At 47.1% G+C, this 25,728-nt stretch overlaps 2 protein-coding genes across 3 annotated transcripts in view; one reads left to right on the top strand and one right to left on the bottom strand.

Moving 5' to 3' along the window:
* Positions 1 to 6,948, top strand: part of DNAH11 (dynein axonemal heavy chain 11) — a 294,718-nt gene extending 287,770 nt beyond the window's left edge. Inside the window, exons 59-63 of the mRNA XM_059397525.1 lie at positions 556 to 738; positions 826 to 941; positions 5,110 to 5,222; positions 5,625 to 5,765; positions 6,422 to 6,948. Coding sequence (XP_059253508.1) covers positions 556 to 738; positions 826 to 941; positions 5,110 to 5,222; positions 5,625 to 5,765; positions 6,422 to 6,669 — 801 coding nt within the window. The 3' untranslated portion in view covers positions 6,670 to 6,948. The remainder of the gene's footprint in view (positions 1 to 555; positions 739 to 825; positions 942 to 5,109; positions 5,223 to 5,624; positions 5,766 to 6,421) is intronic.
* Positions 6,949 to 7,332: 384 nt separating this feature from the next.
* Positions 7,333 to 25,728, bottom strand: part of CDCA7L (cell division cycle associated 7 like) — a 46,355-nt gene continuing 27,959 nt past the window's right edge. Inside the window, exons 2-10 of one of the 2 annotated variants that reach the window (XM_059396734.1) lie at positions 22,396 to 22,536; positions 16,452 to 16,589; positions 12,679 to 13,053; positions 11,233 to 11,304; positions 10,945 to 11,115; positions 9,933 to 10,058; positions 8,959 to 9,108; positions 7,984 to 8,120; positions 7,333 to 7,520 (exon numbers count right to left, since the gene is read on the bottom strand). In XM_059396734.1, the coding sequence (XP_059252717.1) occupies positions 7,490 to 7,520; positions 7,984 to 8,120; positions 8,959 to 9,108; positions 9,933 to 10,058; positions 10,945 to 11,115; positions 11,233 to 11,304; positions 12,679 to 13,053; positions 16,452 to 16,589; positions 22,396 to 22,536 (1,341 nt within the window). In that variant the 3' untranslated portion in view covers positions 7,333 to 7,489. Of the gene's footprint in view, positions 7,521 to 7,983; positions 8,121 to 8,958; positions 9,109 to 9,932; positions 10,059 to 10,920; positions 11,116 to 11,232; positions 11,305 to 12,678; positions 13,054 to 16,451; positions 16,590 to 22,395; positions 22,537 to 25,728 lie in introns of both variants that reach the window. The other variant, XM_059396732.1, reaches the window with a different exon arrangement.

Here is a 25,728-nt window from a genome sequence, read left to right as displayed (position 1 = left end):
ACAGAGAGACTCCCTTGGTATTAGAAATGTGGATCCAAATTGCTCCTAAAATTTTAGGCTATGTCAGTTGGGAGGGCCACATCATAGACTCACCAGAATTAGCTCAAGCCTAAAGGGCATTTTTGGTTCATGTGACTTTTCAAATGTTTTTTTTTTTTTCTTTTTTAATTAGCAGAACATTACAAATATAGTACCTAAATGTTGGGATTCTACTTCCTCTGATTCCATCTTTGCATACCAGTGAAACATAGATGATGATGACAGTTCTTCGATTCCTTAAACGCTGACAGCAAATAAACTGCAGACAAAGAGTAGCTCCTTTCCGGTGGGATCCGCAGAAGGGGAGGGGCTGCCTTGATGCAGAAGTAGTTGAGCTCGTCCACAGTGCATGTCCGCCCATATCCAGGGAGTAGTGGGTCTCTCTTAAATGCGTTAGCAGGCATCTTTGGGAGTGGTGGAATATATTCTGGGACTTCTTTGAAATGTCAAGGGCATGGTTCCTATGACTAAAAATGAAACACAGAGGAGCTAAATCTTGTGTGTTAATGATTTAAGGTTAGGAATATCTTGGATGACATTTTGGAGAAACTTCCAGAAGAGTTCAACATGGCGGAGATAATGCAAAAAAGCTCCAACAGAAGCCCCTATGTTCTTGTTTGCTTCCAAGAGTGTGAAAGGATGAATATTCTCCTGCAGGAAATCCGTGTGTCGCTTCAACAGTTAGAACTTGGTTGCAAGGTAAGTTTACAAGTTTAAAAGCAGTCAGTTTGAAATCTAACCCACGTCCAAAGACACTGACTGTGTGGCCTCTCTTCTCCGTGCCAGGGGGAGCTGCCATTCTCTCCTGAGATGGAAGCCCAGCAGTCCCAGCTGAGTTATGACACCGTCCCAGACACTTGGAGCAGACTGGCTTATCCATCCACATATGGCCTGGCGCAGTGGTGAGTTGCCCCTCCCAGGCCCCCGGCCAGTATCTGCCTGGCTGCTGGCTCGGTGTTCTCAGTTCCTGTCGCGTTGGAGCAGCTATGAAGAGTGTACTTAGTGAATTTACTGGCCTGTGGTCGTGCAAACAGAGCGCCACCACTTTCACTGGAGTCTTTTCCATGTGTTGCTTTAAAGGCAAAGATCAGTGAAAAGTTAGGGTCAAAGCAAGAGTCACATGCTGCCCCTTCCTTAGTTGTTGTTTGATCTTGGACAAAATACCTGATCTTCCTAGTATCTGTTTATCATCAGGAAAATGCAGGTAACCATTCCTTCATTATTATTTAAATGGCCATGGGAGGCAACTTGAGTTTGCTTTCCTGTTATTTCATATGCTTATTTACGAAGGTAGTGATTACCAATGCCATCTCATAGCTAACTTTGAAAAGATTTTAGTAGAGGGGCGCCTGGGTGGCTCAGTAGGTTCAGTGGCTGCCTTTGGCTCAGGTCAAGATCCCAGCATCATGGTCAAGATCCCAGCGTCATGGGATCCAGTCCCACATCGGGCTTCTTGCTTCTCCACCTGTTCTGCCTGCTGCTCTCCCTGCTTATGTTCTCTCTCTCTGGCATATAAATGAATGAAATCTTTTAAAAACAACAACAATGAAAAAGGTTCTGGTTGAGTATACAGGAAAGCTGACCGCTTGGGTGTATGGTTGTGAGTGCAGAGCTGTTCCAGATTCCAGGACCAAAATTCACAGTTCCCTGATGGCCAGTGCTGCTCCTTGGCTTTTGTAGTCAACATAGGAAGTTTCAAAGATTCTCTCTATTCCTGTATTCTCCAGTACCAGAATTTTTTTTCTTCCTTTCCCACCTTTTTTCCATGAACCAGAATGCTACTCCGAGCCTTAAACTGGAAAGTTCCATCAGAATTCCACATGAGGGGCACCTGGCTGGCTTGGTTGATAGAGCATGCAACTCTTGGATTGTGAGTTCAAGCCCCATGTTGGGCATAGAGATTACGTAAAAAAACAGAATCTTTAGAAAATTTTTCAAATGACTGCACCTTAGAACTGCCATCCAGGCAGCCAGATGTTGGCTGTGTGGGTTGTGTGCAAACATAACGGAAGGGGCAATGTGGAAGGGACACAGATGACAGCAATAACCATGGTGGGGGAAGAGTGAACAGAGCTATTCACTGGATTTCTGTGAACGCGATGGATATCCCAAATTAGATTTTGTATTTCCAATTAAAAATATTTACATTACACTTAAGTTTTATAATGTAATTTTTGGAGTCACTTCCATCTTATTTTGTGCTTTCTGGTTTCTGTATTTCTCATTTATTCCAATTTTTTTCCAGCTTCTGTCAGTTTGTCTGGGTTCCTTTCCCCTCCCCTGACTTTTCCTTTATTAAAGTAGGCTCCATGCCCAGTGTGGAGCCCGACGTGGGTCTTGAACTCAGGACCCTGAGATAAAGACCAGAGCAGGTATCGAGAGTCAGCTGTCCAACTGAGTCACCCAGGCGCCCCCTAATAGTTTTCTTTATTCCATATTTATCCCTGTACAGTTCCTGTTATTTTTTTTTTTTAAGATTTTATTTATTTGACAGACAAAGATCACAAGTAGGCAGAGAGGCAGGCAGAGAGAGAGGGGAGGAAGCAGGCTCCCTTCGGAGCAAAGAGCCTGATGCAGGGCTTGATCCCAAGATCCTGGGATCATGACCTGAGCCGAAGGCAGAGGCTTTAACCCACTGAGCCACCCAGGTGCCCCAGTTCCTGTTATTTTAGCAGAGACACTTTACACTGTAACCTACACACTTGATTTTTCTAACACAATGTAAAGTCAACACTTTTAACCTCCCTCTGAACATCAGCCTCTTCTGGTCTGCAACTGTAATTCAACCTTACTTTAAACCATAGTATTTGTGTTTTGTTTTTAGTCAATTATTTTCACTTTAGCAACATACATTGATTTCTTTGTTCATTGTTGCTTTTTATAGCTCATTCTGGGCTCCTTTGTTCTGGGTCCTCTTACCTGCTAAAGGACAAGATATACAACAGGGCTTTCAGCTTATGTGGTGGGGAGTAAACAGGGCTCTTTGTGTGTCTGAATTTTCTTCACTCTTGCTCCATAGTTTACCTACATGTACAATTCTAGGATACCATGATTTTTCTCTCAGCCCTGTGGTTTGGTAACTCCATTGTTTGCTGGCATTTATTATAACCAATGAGACTGTAAATGTACCTGTCATCACTTCACAGCTAATCTCTTTTCTCTGGAACATTTTTCACATTTTTCTCTTCATCTTTGACGTTCTGCAACTTTACTCCTTTATTTAGGTGTGGACTTTTTAAAACATATCCCCATTAGTACCGAATTGTTGTAAATGTGTAGGTTTGTCTGCCTGTTGCCTCCACTCTGAAAAATTCTTAGTGCTCTCCCAACACTGCCTTCCCCCATTGTCTTCATTGTATTTACCTACCTGAAATCTTCTATTTTCAATCTGTTGTCTTGTTCTGCTGTACCCTGGTTGATTTCATTGGTCTGGCGGGGTGGGGAGGACTCCATTTTTTCCAGTTTATTGTGTTTCCCCTTGCCCTTTAACATTTCATTGTCCAAAATCAATTTTCAATTCCATGTTCTTTATATGGGGGCAGGGGAAGTATCAGTCTTGGTTTCATAAATTCCTGTTTTTGTGACTATTACTCTAGTTTCTTAGGAGTTTAAACCTATCAAAGAGTCTTTTTTTTACCCCCCAGATTCTTCTTATGTTTATTTGCTAGGTTGTCAACCTTCTTGTTTGTTGGATTTGGTACAAGTTTTTTATGCCATATAATCAGTTGTCTTTATATTCAAATGACAGGCTGGCTGGTTATAAAAAAAAAAAAAATTAACCTTATTATTGTGGGGTGGCTTTGTAGGCAGCACAGCATTCTCTGATCAAATGCTGCTGTGGGGGTGTCTGCAGAAGACTCAGAGAAGGGAAAAAAGACTGTTTCCCTGGGAGGATTCCATCTTCAGTCAGTATTAAGCTGTATCTTAGTATTGATTATTCATTGCCTAATTTTCCTGAAACACGGCATGTCCAACTTCAGAGTCAAATTTGTAATTGAGAAAAACTCAAATTTCCTAGAACTGTTTCCAATCTTTTTCCCATTTCATTTAAAAATGCTTACTCTGAACTCTTTCTACTTAATGTCCTTTTTCTACCTTCCAAACCTTAATCCTACTTGAACAAGCAATCATTTTTGTTTAAAAACCTACTGTAAATTGGCTACAATGCCTATCCCCTTGTGGCAACATTTTTAGATGGAAAGTCTTTTCTTTTCCTATCTCTTCCTGTTCTTCACCCTCCTGTCTTCAAGTAGGTTTTCCCTACAGCAGCTATTTGGAAGAATTTAAATTGGGCGGACAAGGGCCATGTTCTAAGAGCAGGGATTTTCCTGGCAGTGACCCAGGTTTCTCTGTGAACATCATCCCTGCTGCTTTTGCAACCCTTAACCCAACCAGGTCCCAGAAAACTTGGGAGCTAGCCTGGGTGCCCCACCCCCTTGGGGAACTGCCTGCTGGCTTTGATCTTGGCGCTGTCTTCCATCTCATACCCCTGCTCCATCTTCCTTTTCTTTCGGACAGCCCTCAATTTTACGTTTTAAAGCTTGATGTGTTTGATTTTATCAGAGAGTCATTTTCCTGTAGCCTCCCTTGCGTAATTGTTGTGCTGATGAGTTCAGAACCTGGGTAAAACCATCACTTTCTCACAGGCAGGTAGAGGCTGGGAGGTGCTGTTTCTCTTCATTACCTGTCTTCCCTTCTTCAGGCGACAACTGTTAGTGGGAAGACCACAGCCACAGCGGTACCGTCCCTGCCCTTCCCAGCAGCCTTCCCCTGCCTTCTCGAATCCTGTACACAGTCTACCTATGTGAGATCACCACCCATCCCTAAAGTCACTCAGTAGGTTGACATGAATTTTCCACATTCCCATGTTTCCTGTCCCTAATGGTAATAGTTACAAAACTTCAACAGGAAACAAAATCGAGCTTTTTATAGGAACGGTGTTTTGCAAATCTAAGGATGTTTTTGGTTATCAGTGGTGCGTCTGTCCCATGTTCCCTTGAACCTACCTCAGCGGATTGGAAAACTCGTACTAAAGAGCACGTCTGTGTCTCCCTGCCTTGCGTTTACCAGGTTTAATGACCTCCTTTCACGGTGCCGGGAACTCGAAACCTGGACCCACGATCTTGCCCTCCCAGCTGTGGTGTGGCTTTCGGGCTTCTTCAACCCGGAGTCCTTCCTAACTGGTAAGAGCTGCCGGGCCCTCTTGCCCTGCTCCCCAGGGATCACGCAGGGGCCAGCAAAGGGGCCCAGAGAGGGAGAATTCCAAGTGGAAGGGCCACATGAAATGGGACGGAGTGCACTTTAGTCAACATTTTCTGTGAAGGGCCACATGGGCTCCGTCCCAGTGGCTCCACTGTGCCCCCGCCAGTGCCAAACCAGGGGACAGGCAACCACGGCGCATGGCTGTCCCAGTGAAGTTCTTCCACAAGAGCAGGGCCGGTGTCCTGCAGGCATTTGCCGGCACTGGTCTAGCACAGCCCCATGCCCCACTGAGGGCCGGGAGCGTGTCGCAGGGCGGTGGCCGTGGCCGGCTCACCAGCGGCTCCTGTGAACCTTCACACCGCCTCCTCCTTGTCCTCCCACAGCAATCATGCAGACCATGGCCCGAAAAAATGGGTGGCCACTGGATAAAATGAGCTTGACTGTTGATGTCACCAAGAAAACGAAGGAAGACTATGGCCATCCTCCACGGGAAGGCGCCTATCTCCACGGGCTCGTCCTGGAAGGTACGCTCCCCCGAGGAGCCCACGTAGGGCTAGTACCTGGAGGCCCGTTCTTAAATTTGGCTTGGCATTTGCCCTTGTTCACTCCACTCCTCAGCAGTCACTTTTCTCTAGTGCTTGCGTACCTCATTTCCTAGTTTCACAGAATTTTATACCAGGTTCTGTGTTCAAGGTCAGCCCAAGCTTAAGGCATTTAGGGTGATGGCCGTCAATTCAGCGCAGGCCTTAACTTACTCTGCAGTGTTAACACGAGATGTAGATGCAGATTTAATTCAAAAATCGTAATTAAAAAAACCAACTTCACTGCTATTTTACTACAAGACTTCTTTAAGCCCTTCGAATCTCTAAAGGGGGTTAAGAGGGAATGTGCTGAATTAGAGACAGTCACACTGTTTTGAGAACAAATTCATTAGCTCTACTGTGCCTGGATTCCTGTAGAATCTGTTTTCATGCAAATTTTAGACCTTTTGAATTTCAGTGTAGTTTTTTCAAAGGAAAGCTGAGGTGTGGAGCCCTGCTTACCACCACTCCCCATCCCCCTCTGTGGCAAGAAAGCTCCTGACAAGAAGTAACTGCCAAACCAAACATTTATTGCCTCCAACAGGAGAGGAGTGGTACCCACATGCCACATTCTTGCAACTCTTGTGTTTTCTCGGTAGGTGCCCGATGGGACACACAGTCAGGAACCATTGCAGAAGCCTGCCTCCAGGAGGTCACATCGGTGATGCCCGTCATCTTTGCCAAAGCCATCCCCGCGGACAGACAGGAAACCAAACACACGTATGAATGTCCCGTGTATAAAACCAAAATGAGGGGCTCTAACTATGTGTGGACCTTCCGGCTGAAAAGCCAAGATAAGACCACCAAGTGGGTCCTGGCCGGTGTGGCTCTGTTGCTTGAAGCATGAAAACGGGCCACAGCCAGGATGGTCACTGGGGTCCATACACGCTAATTTACTTTACTGAGAGCTACCAAACCTCCCTCCCACTTAGATAACTTTGAAGTAATGTACATGTGCCTTAATTTTGTTTAAACACCATCCTTAATAAAGTCTCCCCATCAGTGAAGGGGAATTTTAGCTCTTGCAAACATTAAACAAAATCTTTTTAAATTAAAAATGAGCCCTGACATTCTTAGTCTGGCAGCAGGTGACTCCTGAATGAAGGGGCAGCCGTTCCCGCCAGCCAGCAGGGCCCCATGGCCTCCAGTGTCATGAAGGTGACAGTCTACTTTCTGTTCATTCAAGTTTTCATAAAAATAAAACTCTAGTACTCACAAGATCTATGAATAATTGCACTTTGTAATTTAGGGGAATGTTCTTTCACAAATTCCAATGACCCAGAGAAGGGTTAACTGTGTGGTCCTGGACTAGAGGTAAAGATCAAGGCCACACAGATAAACAGTGTCAAAGGCAAGAGCTGCTTATACAATGTTTTCTCTGGAACTTACCTGGACTTTAACTCCACCCCATTTAAACTGCTTTTTTTTCAATCATAAGCAGGTTCTTTTAAACAATTCAATATATGTAGGGGCCTGCGGATACATGTATAGAGATTCCTCTGCTGAGCCGTCTTCCTGAGAAATCTTTTTAGACAATCTTAAAAAAAAAATAGCATTTAGGTCTACAAAGAATTTCTGTATAAAAACACAATGGTAAGAAATCTTAGGCACAAGTGGCATGGCAGGGCCGGCCGGCGTGCTCTACGGTGAGCGGGCTGGCTCTTCTCTTAATGGTCTTCCACCAGCTGCTTCTGTAAGCTGAAAGACAGAGGGGACGGAGGCATATATAAGGTGGATCCTAGGCTCAACCCCTCATGGAGAGTGGGGAGCCCAAGCCCGGATCTTCGATGCAAGGTTGGTCCTGCCTCGTCCTGCTTCCGAGAGAGGAGACCCTGCAGGCAGGCCCCAGGAGCCCCCGGCCTCACTCCAGAACGGAGCTCTGGACTTCGGGGCTGTTTCCTCAGCGCCAGAAGGTGAGCACAGCCTCCCCGGAGCACACCACCCACCGCACCCTGCTCGGCCTGCACCGTCTCTGCCGCTCCCCATTTTACACAATGAGGGGGAAACAGGCAGTGCCCAGATGAAAATTCTAGCAAAGGAGGGAACGTTCTAACAAGGCAAACAACAGTCCTGAGCTGCTGCCACGTGAGCAGACAGGGAATGGGTGGCACTCAAGCCTCTGCCGGCGCTGGGATCTCAGCCTCTGTCGTGGGACACTCACCTCTCGAGGTATTCCTTAACGTTATTGTAGCCGTAGAACTTGGCCAGGTGGATGAGGATCCCCGTGGCACAGCGGCCGTCCCGCTTCCGGCAGTAGCTGCAGTTGCAGATCCCGCGGCAGGGAGGGCACACCCAGTCCTGGAAGAACGGTGTCCCCATGACCTCTGCGCTGGGGCCCAGCCCCCCACCGCCGCCCCTCCAGCCTAGAGTCCCATGTGCCTTCTAGGAAAGAGCACACGGTGACCCCATGGGTCTCCCTCCTCCACCTGTTTCAAGGCCCAGACAGGCTGACCACCCAGGGTGCCGCATGGGCAGAAACCCAACCAGCAATTGTGCAGAATCTGAGGAGGACAAAAGAGCAGTGAGACTGAGGTGTGAATTCGAGCTCTTCTACTTCCAAAACCACTTCTTCACCGGAGTTGTTTAGATTCGTCTGCCCACTGGGGACAGTACCTGTTTACCCCACATCCATAGGCCAGGGGCAAACTGAGGGCAGAGGCTCTGGAGCCAGACTGCCCAGGTTCAAGTGTATGGATCTTAACCATACTATTATCTCAAGGACCTGAGGAACAGGGAGGGTATATATCTACTTCGCTAGGTTAAACAAACTAGCCAACCACAACAGAGAAAAAAAACCTTAGACCAGGGGCCGCCACGCCAGAAGCACTCTCCACAGTGACCTCCCTGCCCCCGAGCTTTGCCCGAGCTAACCCCGCTGCTGCAGGAGAGCACACAGGTCCACCTTCGAAATCCGAACTGAAAAAAAGCGTGGCTCTGACCCCTGCAGACATCGCCTCTGTCATACCGGCCAGCGTGCTCATTCCAGAAGGAAGCTGTACTTTTCATTTCCTCCCGCGTGCTGGGTCGTAGGGATGGCACACTGCAGCTACCGGTCCCCAATAGGGCCCAAGGAGCCCCTCGTTCCACCTGCTTCTCTCTGCCAGTACAGTTCATCACAAGCGAACACGACTCCTACCGGGTCCAGCAGCGCGGATCTCACATCCTCCCCGTAGCGATTCCTCAGGCACGGCCCGCAGAACTGTCCTCGCACACCGCCGCAGCTCTGGTTCCGACACACAGTCTTGGTGTCGATGGTCTTCTGCCTACACTGGTGGCAGGTGTTGCCCTGAGGGAGGAAGACGGGATTTAGGGGGTGATACCCACAAGGCCACATGGGGCCATGTACGCTCATCGGGGCATGAAGCAGTACGGCCTCTTTGGCACAAACCACAGCCCTGTCTAGAAGCCCGGAAGGAAGGACATGATCAGAGGGACCAGCAGAAAGCCGTGAGGCAGGGGAGGAAGAGCCCACAGATGGTGTCAGGGGCCCAGTGGCCATGAGTCTCAGGCAGCAAAACGGGGCTCTGGCCTCGCTTCCAGGAATCCCGGTCTTTTCAGAATACAATTTGTTGGTGTTAAAATGCTGACAACTAAAAACCTCTTACTACCTTAATAAGACACTGCCTCATCTTAAAAAAAAAAATGCATACCACCATGAAGCCTCCCTCCGAATCACTGTTTAATAAAAAATATTTAACCCATTTCCTACTGACTGAAGATACTCTGTCAAACTAGTTCCTATGGCTATATGAATCAAAAAGCACACACACAAAAAACCCCCCCCAGTCACCCTACAGTGTGTTTTTCCCCTGTTTAAAACATGAACACTCTAAAGATTATTTAAAATGTGACTATTCTAAATGCACTTTTCCAAACTGTATGCCTGCCTTCCCAAAGATCATATGCATCCCCCAGAGACCTTTCCCGAGAATTCCTACACCAAGGGGCTTCCCCTTCCCAGTCACAGCTGACCCTTCCTGTCAGAGGGGAGAAGGCCTGAGGGTATGAGCCCAGCTATAGTTTAAAGACAATGCAAGATTTCAAATACCACTGCCTCAGACTCCCCATTAGAATCACAATCATGTGAATTATTTGTTATATATAATTTACCAGAACTTTATCATAGATTTTATCTCGAACAGTTATGGCAACATTTTCTAAGTCCTCTTCAGTGATATCCTCCACTGGCCGAAAAGAGGATATTCGGTGACGCCGTCTGTACCCCTGGCATTTCCCCTGTAAAACAAACCAAAGCAGAACCTGGCATAAGCTGTTTTGACTGGTTAAAAAAACACATAAAAATTTCACACTCTGAGGGCGCCTAGGTGGCTCAGGCGGTTAAGCCTCTGCCTTCAGCTCAGGTCCTCACCTCAGGGTCCTGGGATCAAGTCCCGTATGAGGCTCCCTGCTCGGTGAGGAGTCTGCTTCTCCCTCTCTGTGCCAACTCCCCGCCCCCCAGCTCATGTTTTCTCTCTCAAATAAAATCTTTAAAAAAAAAATCATTTCTCACTCACAAAGCTCTAGACCATAATGTTAACCATGTTCCGCTTCTACTCCTTCTACTCCCCTGGCATCACTCATTACGGAGCTCCTGCCACAGGCACGGGGCCAGCTGCCTTCACGGTACGGTGATACAACAGTAAATGAGCAGCCCAGGTTTGCCCTGGCCAAGAAATCGTCAGCAGCAGCTGTAAACTCTGTGAGGACGGGAGTGAACCACAGTGAACGGCCACACCTGCAAATGGGAAGGACCTAGTTTCTCGCTCCAGACTCTGAAAACACTTAACACACCCTGTCCTAAAACTGAAAAGTGAGGAGGAAGCACTGCCCTTTCCCACCAGCAAAACCACAAGGCAGACTGGATGGGCCTTTGTTGCCTCCCCGGCAGATTAAGCTGAGGATCTTAACCCTGAGCAGCTCCTTTGCTCAGCTGAGGTGGAGCGCGCTCTCCAGCCTACAGCTCAGGTGGGAGTGGGGGGTTTCGTCCCTGAGCGTGGTCCTGGGAACACCAGCGCTGCCTGGGAACGTGATAAAGATGCCCACCCAGCAGCACGCCTGCCGGGTCAAAACCACAGCACAGGCTTAGACCAAGAATAACCTGTTTATGGTGCTCAGAAAATACCCCACTCATCGTCTTCCTTCTCCTGAAACTGTAGAACTCTTCTGCAAATTTGGCAGCTGAGACGGTGAAGTTCTCCAGGGCAAACTTCTCGGGAGGCCGTGCGCTCCGGGTTGGGTTGGTGCGCCGGGTGACCTGTCCCTCGGAGAAAGCCCGCCTCGAGGCCCTCTTCTTCTGCAAGCAAGAAGAGCACAGTCCACTGCAAGGGGAGCTGCCTTGAATAAAAGCCGTCTGGCAACAGATTCCGTCTGTCAGTGCTGGCATCAGGAATTATAAAGGAGTTCTACTTACAGAAGCTGAGTTCGGGGTTCGTACTGGGAAGAAATCTGGCATAGAGTTCAGTTCCGCCAGTAGCTGAGCGAGCTGAGGGTCGGAACAAAACAGAGGACCTCACATCAGTACTGCCACGCCTCATTCATGAACACCTTATTCCCATGTCCCCAGTTTTGCCAACATGAGAAACCTGACTCAAGTAGTTCAAGTACAGTCTCAACAGTTGCTGTGTTTTTGACCTCGTATGTAAAGACTTCTACCTCCAGAGGGAAGATGCTGGATCATCATTCATAGGAATAAAATCTAAACCCATTCTTTATATATAAAGGTCGTCACAGCACATGATGAACGGGCACCTGGAATGAGGTGGCTGGCTGAGGAGGTGGGACTCCTGACGGGGCCCCTGACGAGCAGCGTGACCCCTGGAACAGATCATCGTGCACAGGTCTAAGTCAAGTTTTGTCAGTTTCAAAACAAGAGGTTCAACTTGACTCTTCGGACAGTTACTTAGAGCTCAAAAAAACCTGTTTATTTTTCAATAGAAAAATAACTTGTGAAAATAATCCCATTTTCATAAGAACCTCAGAACACCGAATAACAGGCATTAATATTCCAATCAATTCAGATTTTTAATTTTAGACTTAAACAAATGTACAGGTGTCATTAAAAATTCAAAATTATAGTTATTTTAAAAATGCAGATACAGTGCTAAAAATTTCCCTTAGCTAATCACAAATATGTCTTAGGATAAGCTACACTCAAAAGGAGGCTCTTTATTTTCTTACTAGAAATCTAAGGCTGCATATATACCGTATCATATTATGCTTTTTAAAAAGAAAATATTAGAAATATTCCAAAATACTAAAAGTAACTGAATGGCAGAATTCTAATTCTGTATATACAAAATTATGAAGCCAACAAGTTAGTGACCAAATACACAAAACAATGATTTCCCCTTGTATCATCATTCATTCCAGGGAAGACATGTTAACGCGATTCACAACTGCTCAGTGTAATACCAAGGCCTCCTGCATTCCCTCATCTGAGGGCCTGAAGCCCCAGGGGGTCATCAAAGGACTTCTCGCTGCAAGCTGCTCACCACAGCCCTTACGTGGGCTCCTCCACACCCAGTCCGCATCTGCTCCTCTCTGCTGGGAGCTGCCAGCTGTTCAGCCCTCCCCTCTCCAATACCACCACCTAGTGGAAACTTAACTTTCTAATAGACAGGAAGTAGCAAGAGGTCACCACACCAGGACAAGGAGCTGAAAATCGTCCCGAGGGCTGGCTTTCTATTTCCAAGCCACAGCCAATCCAGTGTCAACTGGCTGGGGGTTCAGGAAGAGAGGAAGGACACCTAATACCCTGGGGACACTTCCTGACGGCAGCCAGGGCTGCTGCGGCTCCCAGGACAGCCCTGGAGCCCCAGAGCCCCAGAGCCCCAGACCGCCCACCGCGGGGCCTTACCATGGCTTTGTTCTCCCTGATGTTCATGGTCCTCTTCAGCAGAGCATCCGAGCCCTCCTGGCCCTCATCCCTGGACTCGTCCTCGGACTCCGAGACCAAATCCTCTCTTTCCTTCCCCTGTCTGCAGCTTCTCTTTCTTCCAAGAATGGCTTTTTTACTGTCCTGTAAGCGTGTGCTAGAAAACGGCGGCTCCGAAGAATTGTCATCTGACTTTTTTGCCAGTTTCTTGGTGGGGAACTGAAAGGCTACTCGAAGACCGATACTGCTCCTCCTGGGTCTGCTTCTTCTAGGTGTAGCCTTTGCTCCTTCGTCGTCGTCCTCTTCCTCACTCACTGAAGATGCCTTACCCGCATCACTCAGGTCTGACTCCACAAGCTAACAAAACCAAAGAGAAGAGCAGAGACCATGTTTCGTGACAGGCCCCCCAGAACATGTCATTTAAAAGCACTCCGTCATTACTGCAGAGAAAAGACGAGAAGCAAGCTCCCCCTTCCTCTTGTGAGCTCCGGCTGAACTCTCAGTGAGGTGCTCTGCTGAGGCATCTGGTGGAGAGCAGGCATTCTCCTGCTGCCCTCTGGCCCGGCCCCAGCCCCCGGCGGACTGCCGCCTTGGGAGCACGGGCTGCAAGCGGGGCGCTCACAAAGGAGGGCTCTTCCACTGCGCAAGAGCGGAGTATTTGGAGGACAGGCCAAAGAAAAGGCTGTGCGTGGTGTAAGCGTTAGCGTCAGGTAATAATGGAGCGCTCGAGGAAGACAAATACTCTTCTGTCCTGAACAGGAGGGACAGGGCTTCTAGAGGGGACAGGAGAGCTGACCTCACCTCAGCCAAGGACAGAGGAGCAGGCAGATGATGAGGTCAGTGGGGCAGCCTTATCCCCAGGACATGACAGGTCCTCCCTGCCAGGGTCGTCCTCTCCCTGTCCTGCAACCCGTGGAGCTGCAGGGAGACATCAAGGCAGACAGCTCTTGGGCTGTTGTGAGGCACCTGTTCTGTCAGCTCAAGAAACTTTCACCCCCAATTATCTGATTCTGCTGGATATGGGTTTCTGGCATTAAAATGGATCTCAGTCTTACACATGAGAACACAGAAGGCAGTGGCAGGTTCACGTTACCCAGGTGCGACATGTGACATCTCAGATGCCAGGGGACTCTTAACAATGGCAGACACAGGCTTGACTATGGAGATCAAGGCCCCTCCTGGGCATCTTCCCTTTATCACATGCAAAGACCCTCTCTCAGGGACTCTGGACAACAGGGCCGCTGTGAGCAGAACAAGGAGCAGCACCACCATGGGCCCAGGTAAAACCCTTTACTGAGGTAAATGACAGCTTCCTCCTCGGTGACTCCCCTATGCCCCAAATTCTAGCTGGACTCAAGTTAAAAATAAGGTAGAGGACAGGCACCTGGCTCGCTCAGTTGGCAGAGCGTGTGACTCGTAATCTCAGGGTGGTGACTTAAAGCCCCACACTGGGCATGGACCCAACTTTAAGAAGGAAAAAAAAAAAAAGCTAAAAAATGTTTTGGGGCACCTGGGTGGCTCAGTCGGTTAAGTGTCCAACTCAATCTCAGCTCAGGTCTTGATCTCCATGTCATAAGTTCAAGAACACTGGGCTGGAGCCTACTTAGAAAATGAATAAATAAGGAAAGCGGGGGGCAACGTGCAGATAGCTTCCAAAACTTGGGATATGTATCAATCCACAGCATGCCAAGGAGAGAAATAAGACCACAGTGTACTGATATATATATATATATATATATTTTTTTTTGGTATCCTGAACTTTCTACATCAGTAGCTTTAGAATCCAAATGGTGGGACTGGAGGAATCCAATGTTAGGAAGACAGTGTTGGGAGAACTTCAGAGGAAATCTCTCTCAGATTGGCTTTATTTATCTACATCATCCTCAAACCCGTACCCCTTTACTAATAAGGACCCTGTAAGGGACTAAAGTAGACAAGGGCAAACTGTAACCAGCAACGGGGACCGAAGGCAAAGCGCACGAGGCCCAGCACCACCGCTGTGGGGGCTTCACATACAGCCGAAAGACCACGAGACACCAGGGGATAACATCCTTCCGTCAGAGAATGTGGTCTCGCCAGTCCTCACTACGGTGGGTGGGAGGTCGGGGAGGGAGACAGTAACACGTGTTGGCTCGCTGCCTGGGGAAACCAAACTTGTAGGTAGACCTGCCCTAAGCTATGAGTTCTAATCAATCAGCAGGTCACAGTTCATACCCCAAATGTATAGACCATGAATAAGGGGGGAAAGAAACCTTTGGAGTAGTTTTCCAGTGCTAGGAACACAGATTCTCTGAATCACCTGAACTCACTTAGCCAAAAATCAGAGGACAAGTCAGTCACTAAGAGTAGACAATACCCATTAGGGTCTGGAAGGATTTTAGTTAAGTGTCTTGCTGGCAAAAAACCAGAGGCTGGCCAGCCAGACCTCCAAAGTAGGTTTGGTACCGGCCAACCAGTACCAAACCTACTTGGTACAGCTTATTTAAACTTCTTTTTTTTTTTTTTTTAAGATTTTATTTATTTATTTGTCAGAGAGAGAGCGAGCGAGAGCGAGCATAGGCAGACAGAGTGGAAGGCAGAGTCAGAGGGAGAAGCAGGCTCCCTGCAGAGCAAGGAGCCCGATGTGGGACTCGATCCCAGGACGCTGGGATCATGACCTGAGCCGAAGGCAGCTGCTTAACCAACTGAGCCACCCAGGCATCCCGCTTATTTAAACTTCTACCCAAGTTCCAAGCCAGCTTGTCAGCCGAGGTTCCTCAGGAGCTTCTGAATGGGAAGAGGTTTAACCTCCATCCTTTATCTTGATACCAAAGAAGGAAACAGTGGGCTGATTTGGAGGGATACATGGGTGTTATTTTTCAGTTAGCAGAAGACCCTCTGATGCCTGGAAAAAACCCAAAGGTTCTTTAAAGGTACCCGGAGAGTCCAATACTAATTGGCAGTACACTGGCCTCAACATGGGGAGTGAAGGAAGAAATCATCAAGTCTCCTAAAGGTCAAGTGCTGAGAGCAGACCTCCCTCAGCAGTCAGACAAAGTCATCTTTATCACTGAAAGAGCATTTCTGCATCCAAACCAAAAATACACAGGGAAAACTCTATGTTTGTACCATAGCTACATTTTGGCCAAATTAACTCCAAACCCAAGAGCATGACTTTACAAACAACAAGAAATGACTTTAAGGAACCTGCTACTCCTAGACAGACGGTCCTCTTTCCAGATAAAAGATGTTCCCGAAAGTCTAAAATAAATCCTTTCAGAAGGACAATAAGGGACACCCGAGACATGTCCCCCCAAACCCCTAAGGTACCAGGAAAAGACAAGTGGATTTCTCGTAGGAGAATAATGGACTGGTGGGCCAGGAATTAGCCTTAGAATAGCCAATTCTATATTTTGTTAACCGGCTTAGAAGATAAACATGTAAGAAAAAGTCATTCATCTACGAAGTGACTGAAAATACAATTCAGAAACAGGACAGAAACTATGACAACCCACACTCTCCCGTGTCGATAATTCTTTTTTTTTTTTTTTTTTTTTTTTAAAGATTTTATTTATATATTTGTAAGAGAGAGAGAGTGAGAGCAAGCACAGACAGACAGAGTGGAAGGCAGAGTCAGAGGGAGAAGCAGGCTCCCTGCGGTGCAAGGAGCCCGATGTGGGACTCGATCCCAGGACGCTGGGATCATGACCTGAGCCGAAGGCAGCTGCTTAACCAACTGAGCCACCCAGGCGTCCCAACGTGTCGATAATTCTTACCATGACTTCTGGGTTACTATTTCCATTCAGGTCGTTCTGCGTAAATCCTTCAAATTCTTCCGTCTCTGAGTCAGTGTCCTCTATAAAAATTCTTCTTAGCTCTTCTGAGAAGTATTTGGAATGGAAACGTACATCTTGCTAAATTAAAAAACACAAATGTCATAAAGAAAGAAGAGAGGTGACAAGGGGGCTAAGCGGAAGTGAAGAACTGTTTAATGGGGAGTTTCTGTTCGAGGGGATGAACACGTTCTGGGTCACGGGGACAGCCGTGCAACCCCGTGCCTGTCCTTGATGCCACCGAGCAGCTCCCTGGCAAGAACCTCAGCACTCGCCCACACTTAAAAAATGGTGAAATGGGAAATTTTATGCTATGTATATTCTACCGCAATAACAGAACACACACCCATAGACACACACATCTTTCTATAGATTAGAGAAACAGAACTGAACAATTTGAAACAACTACACCATTTCCAAGAATCAGCATGGCCACGGGCTCGGCCAGCTGCTTCTGTGGCTGGTGAGTGGCAATGGACTTCAGCTCCTTCCGCCGGGGCTGGCCATCAGGTAGATGTGCTCTCACACAGAACCGAACTCACATGGGAAGGAGTCATGGGGAGCAGCCCTGGCTCCCTGCCATAGGCCGACTCTCCCTCCTAGCAGCTGTCCAGAGCCGGCTCCCCCAAGTCAGGGAGCACAGCCTGCCTCGCTTCCAAGACAGCAAGTTGTTGTGCAGGAAAGGGCCAGAGCCCTTCACACCCCTCCATGCCCCCTGCTGAGAAAGCCACCTCTGCACCCTGACTGCCCAGGGCAAGGGAGGATGGGAACGTCAACCCCCCCCAGCCCCCAGGCGAGCCTGTCCTGCAGGAGGTGGGAGGCCAGCAACCACCGACAGGTAGCAAGTGAGCAGAAAGAAAGATGCTCTAGGATGCTTAAAAAAGAAAGACATTTTCTTGCCATTTGCGACAACATGGATGGAACTAGAGCGTATCATGCTTAGCGAAATAAGTCAAGCGGAGAAAGACAACTATCATATGATCTCCCTGATATGAGGAAGTGGAGATGCAACATGGGGGCTTAAGTGGGTAGGAGAAGAATCAATGGAACAAGATGGGATTGGGAGGGAGACAAACCATAAGGGACTCTTAATCTCACAAAACAAACTGAGGGTTGCTGGGGGGAGGGGGACTGGGAGAAGGGGGGTGGGGTTATGGACATTGGGGAGGGTATGTGCTTTGGTGAGTGCTATGAAGTGTGTAAACCTGGCGATTCACAGACCTGTACCCCTGGGGATAAAAATATATGCTTATAAAAAAAAAAAAAAAAGAATATTCACTTTCCCAAAAAAAAAAAAGACATTTTCAAATGACTTTTTCTGTCTTTTGAACCAGTAAAAGGCAAGGAACGGGGCTCTCTAAATGGCTCTCTTGACAGAAAGGAGGGAACAGACAGACCTGCACTGCGGAAAGGAGACCCCCAGACCGGCCTCCTCCAAGCTGGCAACCAAGGCTGGAGTCAGTGTCCCCAGCTGCCTCTGACGTCTCTTCCTCCTGCACCCGATATAGCAATGACCCCTCCTCGCACCACATTTGGTTGGAGAATCTGTATCTCCCCCACTGCCTCTCCCTGACTTTAATTATATACTTCCTCAAGCTCACATCATCTCTGGAGAAAAATAGATATAATAGATGAGTGGGAAAATTTACAGGGGGATAGAGAAAGAAATGTCTGTATCTAGCATTTTTTTAAGCTTAAATGTCTCCTATGAATTATTATGGGTAATTGGAATGAGTGTGCTTGGAGCTAAATTACTTTGTTTCTTTGTTGATAGCTGTGGTGCAGCTGCTTGGGAAAAAAAAAAAATACAAACATAAAAGGGAAGTTTCTTTAAAGTGAAATTCAAATGATGTTTAAGAAAGACCAAAGTCAACCCTGCTGCATGCTGTGTGTGCAAGTCCGTGTGGCTTCTCTTGGCTGGTTAACATGCATCATGCGTGTATGGGGTCAGGGAGGAGAAGCCACAGGGCCGGGCTGATTCTTAAGGAATACCGGGACATGGCTGGCTGCCACAGAAAGCCACCAGGAAACTGCTACGTGCCGGGGCAGGAAACATCCGGCTCACGGAGCCTGGAGCTGGCCTCTGCAGGCAGCTCTAGGGCAATGGGGTCTCTGTGTCCATTCTGTCATACACCCACTGTCCTTGTCTCGGGCCCAGAGAGAACAAGTAACATCACAGAGGAGCAAGCCCCAGCCTTCCGTCCTCCGGCTTGCTTCACTCACTGAGCTGGCCTCACAGGGAAACTGGTATCCTTGGTGACCAGATCAAACCCAGAAAGAACTCAGCCACAGTCCTAAACCAAGGCCCCTGCTCTTCTCCTCCTCATTCCACAAGCTGTGAAAACTGTTCTGGGGGCACCTGCGTGGCACAGTCAGTTAACCGACTGCCTCTCATCTCGGTCTTAATCTCAGGGTTGTGAGTTCAAGCCCCGCTCTGGGCTCCACGCTAGGCATGGAGCCAACTTAAAAGACAAAACAAACAAAAAACAAAAAAATGATTCTTAATGCGAGTGTGTATAAAGCAAAATATCCACTCCATGGTCTCACTGCAGTCTTGCTCACACAGCTCTCTGCTCTTCAGAATTTGTGACCCTTTCAAGTCAGTAGCAGGCAGTATGGTCTGGCCCGGGTCCCCTGCATCCATCTCCCATGATCAAGAACATAAAGCAAGTAACAGATGAGAAGAGCTGCAGACAGAGCACTTGCACTTTTTATTTTGAAGCTCATGGGACAGGAAGAAACCGACTGGAAAATGATGGTGAGCTGAGCCCGTCAGACCGGCACCCCATCTCAATTCCACCCCGAGGGGGCTCCTTCACCAATGGGCGCTGAACACATGGAACATGAGGAAAGGGACAGCATGCGGAAGCTGTGCAACCCAGGAAAGCTGGGAGGCATCGGTCACGTATGGGGCGCCTCCCCCCGAGGAGGTTAATGGTTTAGTGGGGCAGTGGGACAGAGGTGAGCATCAGTGTGATAAAGGAGACACGAGCAATATGGCACAGAAAGAGGAGAAAAGAAAAAAAGAAGAGAATAGAAAAGAATGAAAAAAAGAAAAGAAAACAGGAAGGAAAAGAAAAGAAAAAAAAGGAAGAAAATCAAGTAAAACTTCAAGCAGCAGCAGCAGCAGCATTGGAACTGCATCAGACTCTAGAAAAATGAGAAGACACATAAGCAGATGAACAGCACAGCCCAGTGCCTACGGCAGGTGGACTGGTGTATGCGGAGGGTGCCCCTGTGGCTTCGGGTCCCCTGCAGCAAAGGGGAGCAGTGAGAGGGACGAGGCTGCCAAGTCATGCTCCCAGATCTCCAACATCCCGACCTGGACACTTCTCAGACATGGGAGCCTAGACACATCACCTCACTGCCCAGAGCTTTAGTTTCATCCCCTGTGAAACAGGGATGACAACACCTCCACTGTCCCCGGGAGGTGCGTGCGTTCAGGGCGAGCTGTATGAAAGCACAAGGTCATGGGCCATCTCAGACACACCGGAGTCCCCATCCACAGCTCCCCACCCCCAGCAGGGGGAGCAGGAAAGGCAGGTCTGACTGCACAGAAGGAACAGTGTCCAGAGCAGCAAAAGCAGCTGCTTTGGCTTTTTTGTTTTAAATTTCCATATTTGAATCTAGTTGACCCAGAGTGTTAATTAGTTCCCAGTGTACAACACAGTGTTCCACCTTCTTTGTACCTTATGCTGTGCTCACTAGTGTAGCTCCCATCTGTCACCACACACCTCTGTTCAGTATCATTGACTAGAGTCCCTGTGTTGTGCCTTTGTGCCTTTTCCGCCCCATGACTTATTCGCTATGTCACTGGAGGCCTGTACCTCCCACTCCCCTTTCCCACCTCGCCCAGCTCCCTACCCCCCTCCCTGCTGGCAGCCAACAGTTTGTCCTCTGAATTTATAGGTCTTATTCTGCTTTTTATTTTTGAGATTCCACAAGAGTGAAATCATATGGTATTTGTCCTCCTCAGTGTGACTTAGTTCACATAGTATAATACCCTCTAGACCCATCCACGTTGCCGCAAATGGCAAAAACCTCATCCTTTTTATGGCTGTATAATATTCCATTGTACACATACTCAGCATCTTCCTTATCCATTCTTCCACTGACAGACACTTAGGTTGCTCCCCTATCTAATCATCAGGAAAACGCTAATCAAAACCACACTGAGATATCACCCCCTGCCTGTCAGAATGGTTAAAATCAAAGAGACAAGAAGTAAGTGTTGAGGACGTGGAGAAAAAGGATTTACTCGTGCAGCACTGACGGGAATGTCAACTGGTGTAGCCACTATGGAAAACAGTACGGAGAGTCCTCAAAAAATTAAAAATAGAGCTACCCTATGATCCAGTAATTTCACTACTGGGTATACCCCCCCCACCCCCCAAAACCCCCAAAACACTACTTTAACAGCCCTGTGTTTATTGCAGCATTATTTACATTATTTACAAGAGCCAAGGTAGGGACGCTGCGTTGTTTCATGATGCCAGGGCGCCACTCTCCCTCACTGCTTCGCCATGCTCGAACAGCTTCTCAATAAGGCAAGGAGCATGACCGGAGCTCAGTTTCGACACGGAGGTAAGGGTTAGGAGGACCAGGGGAACAGAGGAAGGGAGGGGGACGGGAGGGAGATGAGCCGCATGGCAGAAGGGTCGCAGGTGCCTGCAAGGGAGTTGGCAGATGGGAGAGGCGGGGGAGGGGTCATGAATACCAAAGACGGAGATAAAAATGAGGAAGACAAACGGACAACCAGGGAAGGAAAACGGTGAGTTTTCCTGATGGAGACTGGTCGGACTGGCAGTCAGACTATATCCCCATGTGTGGGGCCTGAGAGGGAAGTCAAGCCATCAAGAACGGGCAGGTAATGGCTGAAAGCAGGCGAGTCCCCAGAGCACTAAGAGAAAAAGGTCTGAAGACACAATCTTGAACCACATCCACAAATGGGGACGGGAGACCAAAGAGAGGACGGCGAAGTAGGAAACACGTAAGAAAGAGGAAGAGACCAAGCAGAGAAGCAGCAGGGGGCGAGTGGGTCAAATGAGACAGCACGTCAAGTGCGGAGGACAGAGACAGGGGAGGCCCCTGAACACGGGCAAGACCAGCTCCCACAGAGGCCAGAACACACACAGGCAGCCCGGCCAGCAAGCCGGCACCTCCCTATACAATCAATTGCTTCTCCTCCTGCACCTGCCCAGTCAAGCCAGGTGGGCTTAATTTACAGTCTTTTAAGAGAAGCCAAGGTCAAGGGAGAATGAAGAATTTTGACAGCCACAATGACAGCGAAGAAAAGGCCACCGAAGGCTGGTGATTCTGACTGGCCATGCTCCCGCTGAGGTACAAGAGAAACCTTCAGGAAACTAACTCTCAGAGAAATGTCTCTTGTGTTTGCCAGAGAGCCAGGTAATCCAAGAAAGAGTAACGCCCTCCCTGGCAATTCCAAGAGTGAGGTGCCAAGAGAATCACGCTCCAGGAGCTTAGGGACTGGCTCAGGGTAACTCCGAGGTCCCGCTCCAGACTGTGGTATGGACTGGTGTTGTGCAGGCTCAGCCTCTCCTGTCGGCCGGCCTGGAACTCTATGAGTGCAGCCTCCACACAGGCTGCAACCCTGAGGTTGCAAAGAAAGTGCATCTGATCATGTGAGGCCCCCTTTAAAAAGTGTGTGTGTGTACACATATATATGTCTTGCACAGAAAGGGCTGGAACAGTAAAATGATCTAGGTACTCTCCCTGGTTCTTGAAACATGAAGGCAAAACACATAAAACAAATGCTCGACAGTTAACCACGATCACCAATCTCAGACCAAATTCAAATAAAAGAGTATCAGAACCGAGATCCAGGTTTCCCTCGGACCAGGCCTTCCATGAAAGGAACCATCCGTACCTGTTTCCCTGACTCCAGGGAGTCGAAACTATCACAGCTCTCCTCTGATGAGAGGGTTTCCATGGGAACATCATCTCGGAAACCAACAAACTCTTCATCATCACTGGGGGCGTTAAAGATGTCAGCCACTTCTTTAGGGACCTGTGTCGGATTCAAAAAAGAAGAAGGATCAAACCAGAGGCTGTTATCATCACTTAAATTTTCTAGATAGCAGGAGGAATTAGCATCTCCTAGCTCTATCGATCTGCCCAGTAACCCCGGAGCAGGATGTGTTTCAGCAGATTCCCTGTGGCAACAAAAGCAGGTGGGGTAGGGAAGGACAAGAGTGTTTTCAAACCCCAGAGACGTATCCCGTGCTACAGACAATATCAAGGCCAGACCCAGACAGAATGTCACGGCCAGACCTAACACAAGCCATGTGTCACCTCTTCACAAAAAATAAACAGTCATCGGGTTTTGAGAAACCAACAATCTATTTTTCTCCTACAGCGGATGTCTTTAAATCCTCACCTATGTCAACGTAAGATATTACTAAGCTTTTTTTTTATTTTTTTTTATTTCCACCTGTAGCTCTTTAATTTTTCTGCTCTTCATCATCTGCTGATTCAGACATGGAAATCCATACAGTGAAATAAGTACCTTTTTGCTCCTTGTCTATATTCTCAATCAGTAGTTTCAGAATTCCAAGAGAATATAAACGCTATTATAGGCAAATATGCCAAGAATGTTGTCAGCACACATCATCTAACAACTGTGTATCTGTTCAGAGTTCATTGTCATATGCTGACTACCCACTTGTTCCCAACTCTTTATTTTGAAAAAGTTGGAACCCAGAGTAAGGTGAAGGAATGGTACACACATCTCTATGTTCTTCACAGGAGTCCCCCATATGTCACCACGTTTGTTTTCTTTCAACAAACATTAAGTGGAACCATTGGCAGTTGCTAGTATTTCACAGTTTGTGACCTAGAGAAACAGCCAGTTAGTATGAGCCAACTTAATCCACGTATATTTATCTTTTTTATGTTTTATTTATTTGAGAGAGAGAATGAATGCACACAAGCAAGGGGAAAGGGCAAACGGAAGAGCGAGAAGCCAACTCCCCATGGAGCAGGGAGCCCCACTATTATAACCTGAGCTGAAGGCTGCCGCTTAACCAACTGAGCCACCCAGGCACAACCTGTGTATATTTGAAGTGCAGACATCATACTAATTCACCCTAAAATACTTAAGCACCCTTCTCCTGAGAATAAAAACATTCCCTTACAGAGCCACAAAACTATAATCATACCTAAAAGAATTAACATTAATTCAATAATATCATTTACTACAAGTTTATATTTAGATGTCTGCAACCGTCCCCAAGATGTGAAGATCATGCACTGTATTTTTTTATAACAAATTTGTTGCTTTTCATGACATGACATCATTTGAATAGCCCAAAAAATCATAGCCTTGAATAGCCTTATCAAATATCATACACTCTGAGCTTATCTGATTGATTCCAGATACATTTAAGTAAAATATTTCTGGCAATAATTCTATACAAATGACATGCGATTCTCAATGAAATGCATAAAGAGACACAAAATATTAGATTATCTCCTATTAATTAGTGTTAACGTAATTATGTAATTTTCAAATCAAACCTTACATAGGCAGGACAGTACAAGGAACACACACATGGACCCCGAAGCAGTTTTGTGCCCATGGCTAATCTTTCCCCATCTGTAGCCCTACCCAACTGCCCTCCTCCCAAATTATTTTGAAGCAAATGAAGATACAGTATCATTTCACCCTGTATCACCAGCAAATACACAGTCTGTGTTCACAGTTCTGTTAACTTATATTTTTTAACTCATTTGTATCATGATCTGAATAAGCTCTGTACAACGGTCAATAGCTCTATAAAGTCTTTTCTCATGTGCCCCTTTTTTTCCCCTTTGGCAACTTATGTTTGAAGAAATTGGGTCATCTGTGGAGTTTGCAAAAGTCTGGAAGTTTGTGTTTGGGGTTTGTGTCTGTTTGTTGCAGCTGCAAGATGGTATTTAATAAACTCCTATGTCCCCACAGATTTCCTAGGATTTGGTAGTTGAAGTTACAGGCTCAGTCAGATTCAAGTTCTTTCTGACAAAATGATGACTACTTCATAGGTAGTACCACATTCTTCACTTAGAGAGCACATAATGGGGCGCCTGGGTGGCTCAGTGGGTTAGGCCTCTACCTTCCGCTCAGGTCATGATCTCAGGGCCCTGAGATCAAGCCCTAGAATCAGGCTCTCTGCTCAGCGAGGAGCCTGCTTCCTCCTCTCTCTGCGTACTTGTGATCTCTGTCAAGTAAATAAACAAAATCTTCAAAAAAAAAAAGCAAGCACATAACGTCTGGCTATCTCTGGTTTTTAGTGGGGATGCTCTCTGATCAACACGTTAAGGTGGGATGTGCCCTATTTCTCCTTAGCAAAAATACCTTTTCCTCTGTATTTAGCACGAAGTAAGTGGGGTGATGTTTGACATCCTGTGACTACCCTTCCCCCTGATAACAATTCACTCAGTGGTTTCAGCATCCATTGACAACTCTCACCTGAATCAACTACTACACATGAGAGGTTCCAAAATGGTCATTTTCACATTCTATTCGTTCTTCATGTATTAGCTGGCATTCTTCTAAAATACAATACACACTCTCTCTTGCTATGCCCCTCCCTCTCTCTGCTTCTCTTGCTCCCATGTATTTCATGGTATTTTTTTTTTTAATTCAATGTGCTATATAATCCATTACTGTCACCATTCTTTCTGATGCTTAAATTATCCTAAATTTGGCCAATGGGAGCTCCTTCAAGCCAATTGCTATGTCCTTTTGACATACCTTAACAGTCTTTGCGTAACTCTTTGCTTTCTGGCACAAGTATACCAAGCTAGCCTTATACTTCACCTGCCCCACACCCCGGATCAGCCATTTTCCCAAAATGCACAGGCATTGAGAAATCAGAGGTGAGGACTTGGTACACTCCTTGCTAGTTAAGTATCATTGCTTCTAAGCTCTGACTGAACAGGGTAAAGATACTTTGTATGTCTTAAGTCACACATTCACAGTGACACTTTGAATTCAAATCCAAAATCAGAATTCTTCCTCGCTCCCTCAATCCCAGATTATTTCCCTTCTCCCACAATGAAAGCTCCAACTCTCAGTATTTTGCATACACTTACCCCACTTACCCATTTGCTTTACCTATAAGACACACAAAACAGTTTCAAACTTTACCATCAACACCACTACCAACAATAGCCATCAATGACAATCAAGTTTAATTTTCTTTCATAGTTTTTTTTTTTT

Source organism: Mustela nigripes, chromosome 4, assembly GCF_022355385.1.
Source record: "Mustela nigripes isolate SB6536 chromosome 4, MUSNIG.SB6536, whole genome shotgun sequence".
Lineage (NCBI taxonomy): Eukaryota > Metazoa > Chordata > Mammalia > Carnivora > Mustelidae > Mustela > Mustela nigripes.
The sequence above is the reverse complement of the archived record's forward strand: the minus strand, read 5'-3'. Positions and strand labels throughout refer to the sequence as shown.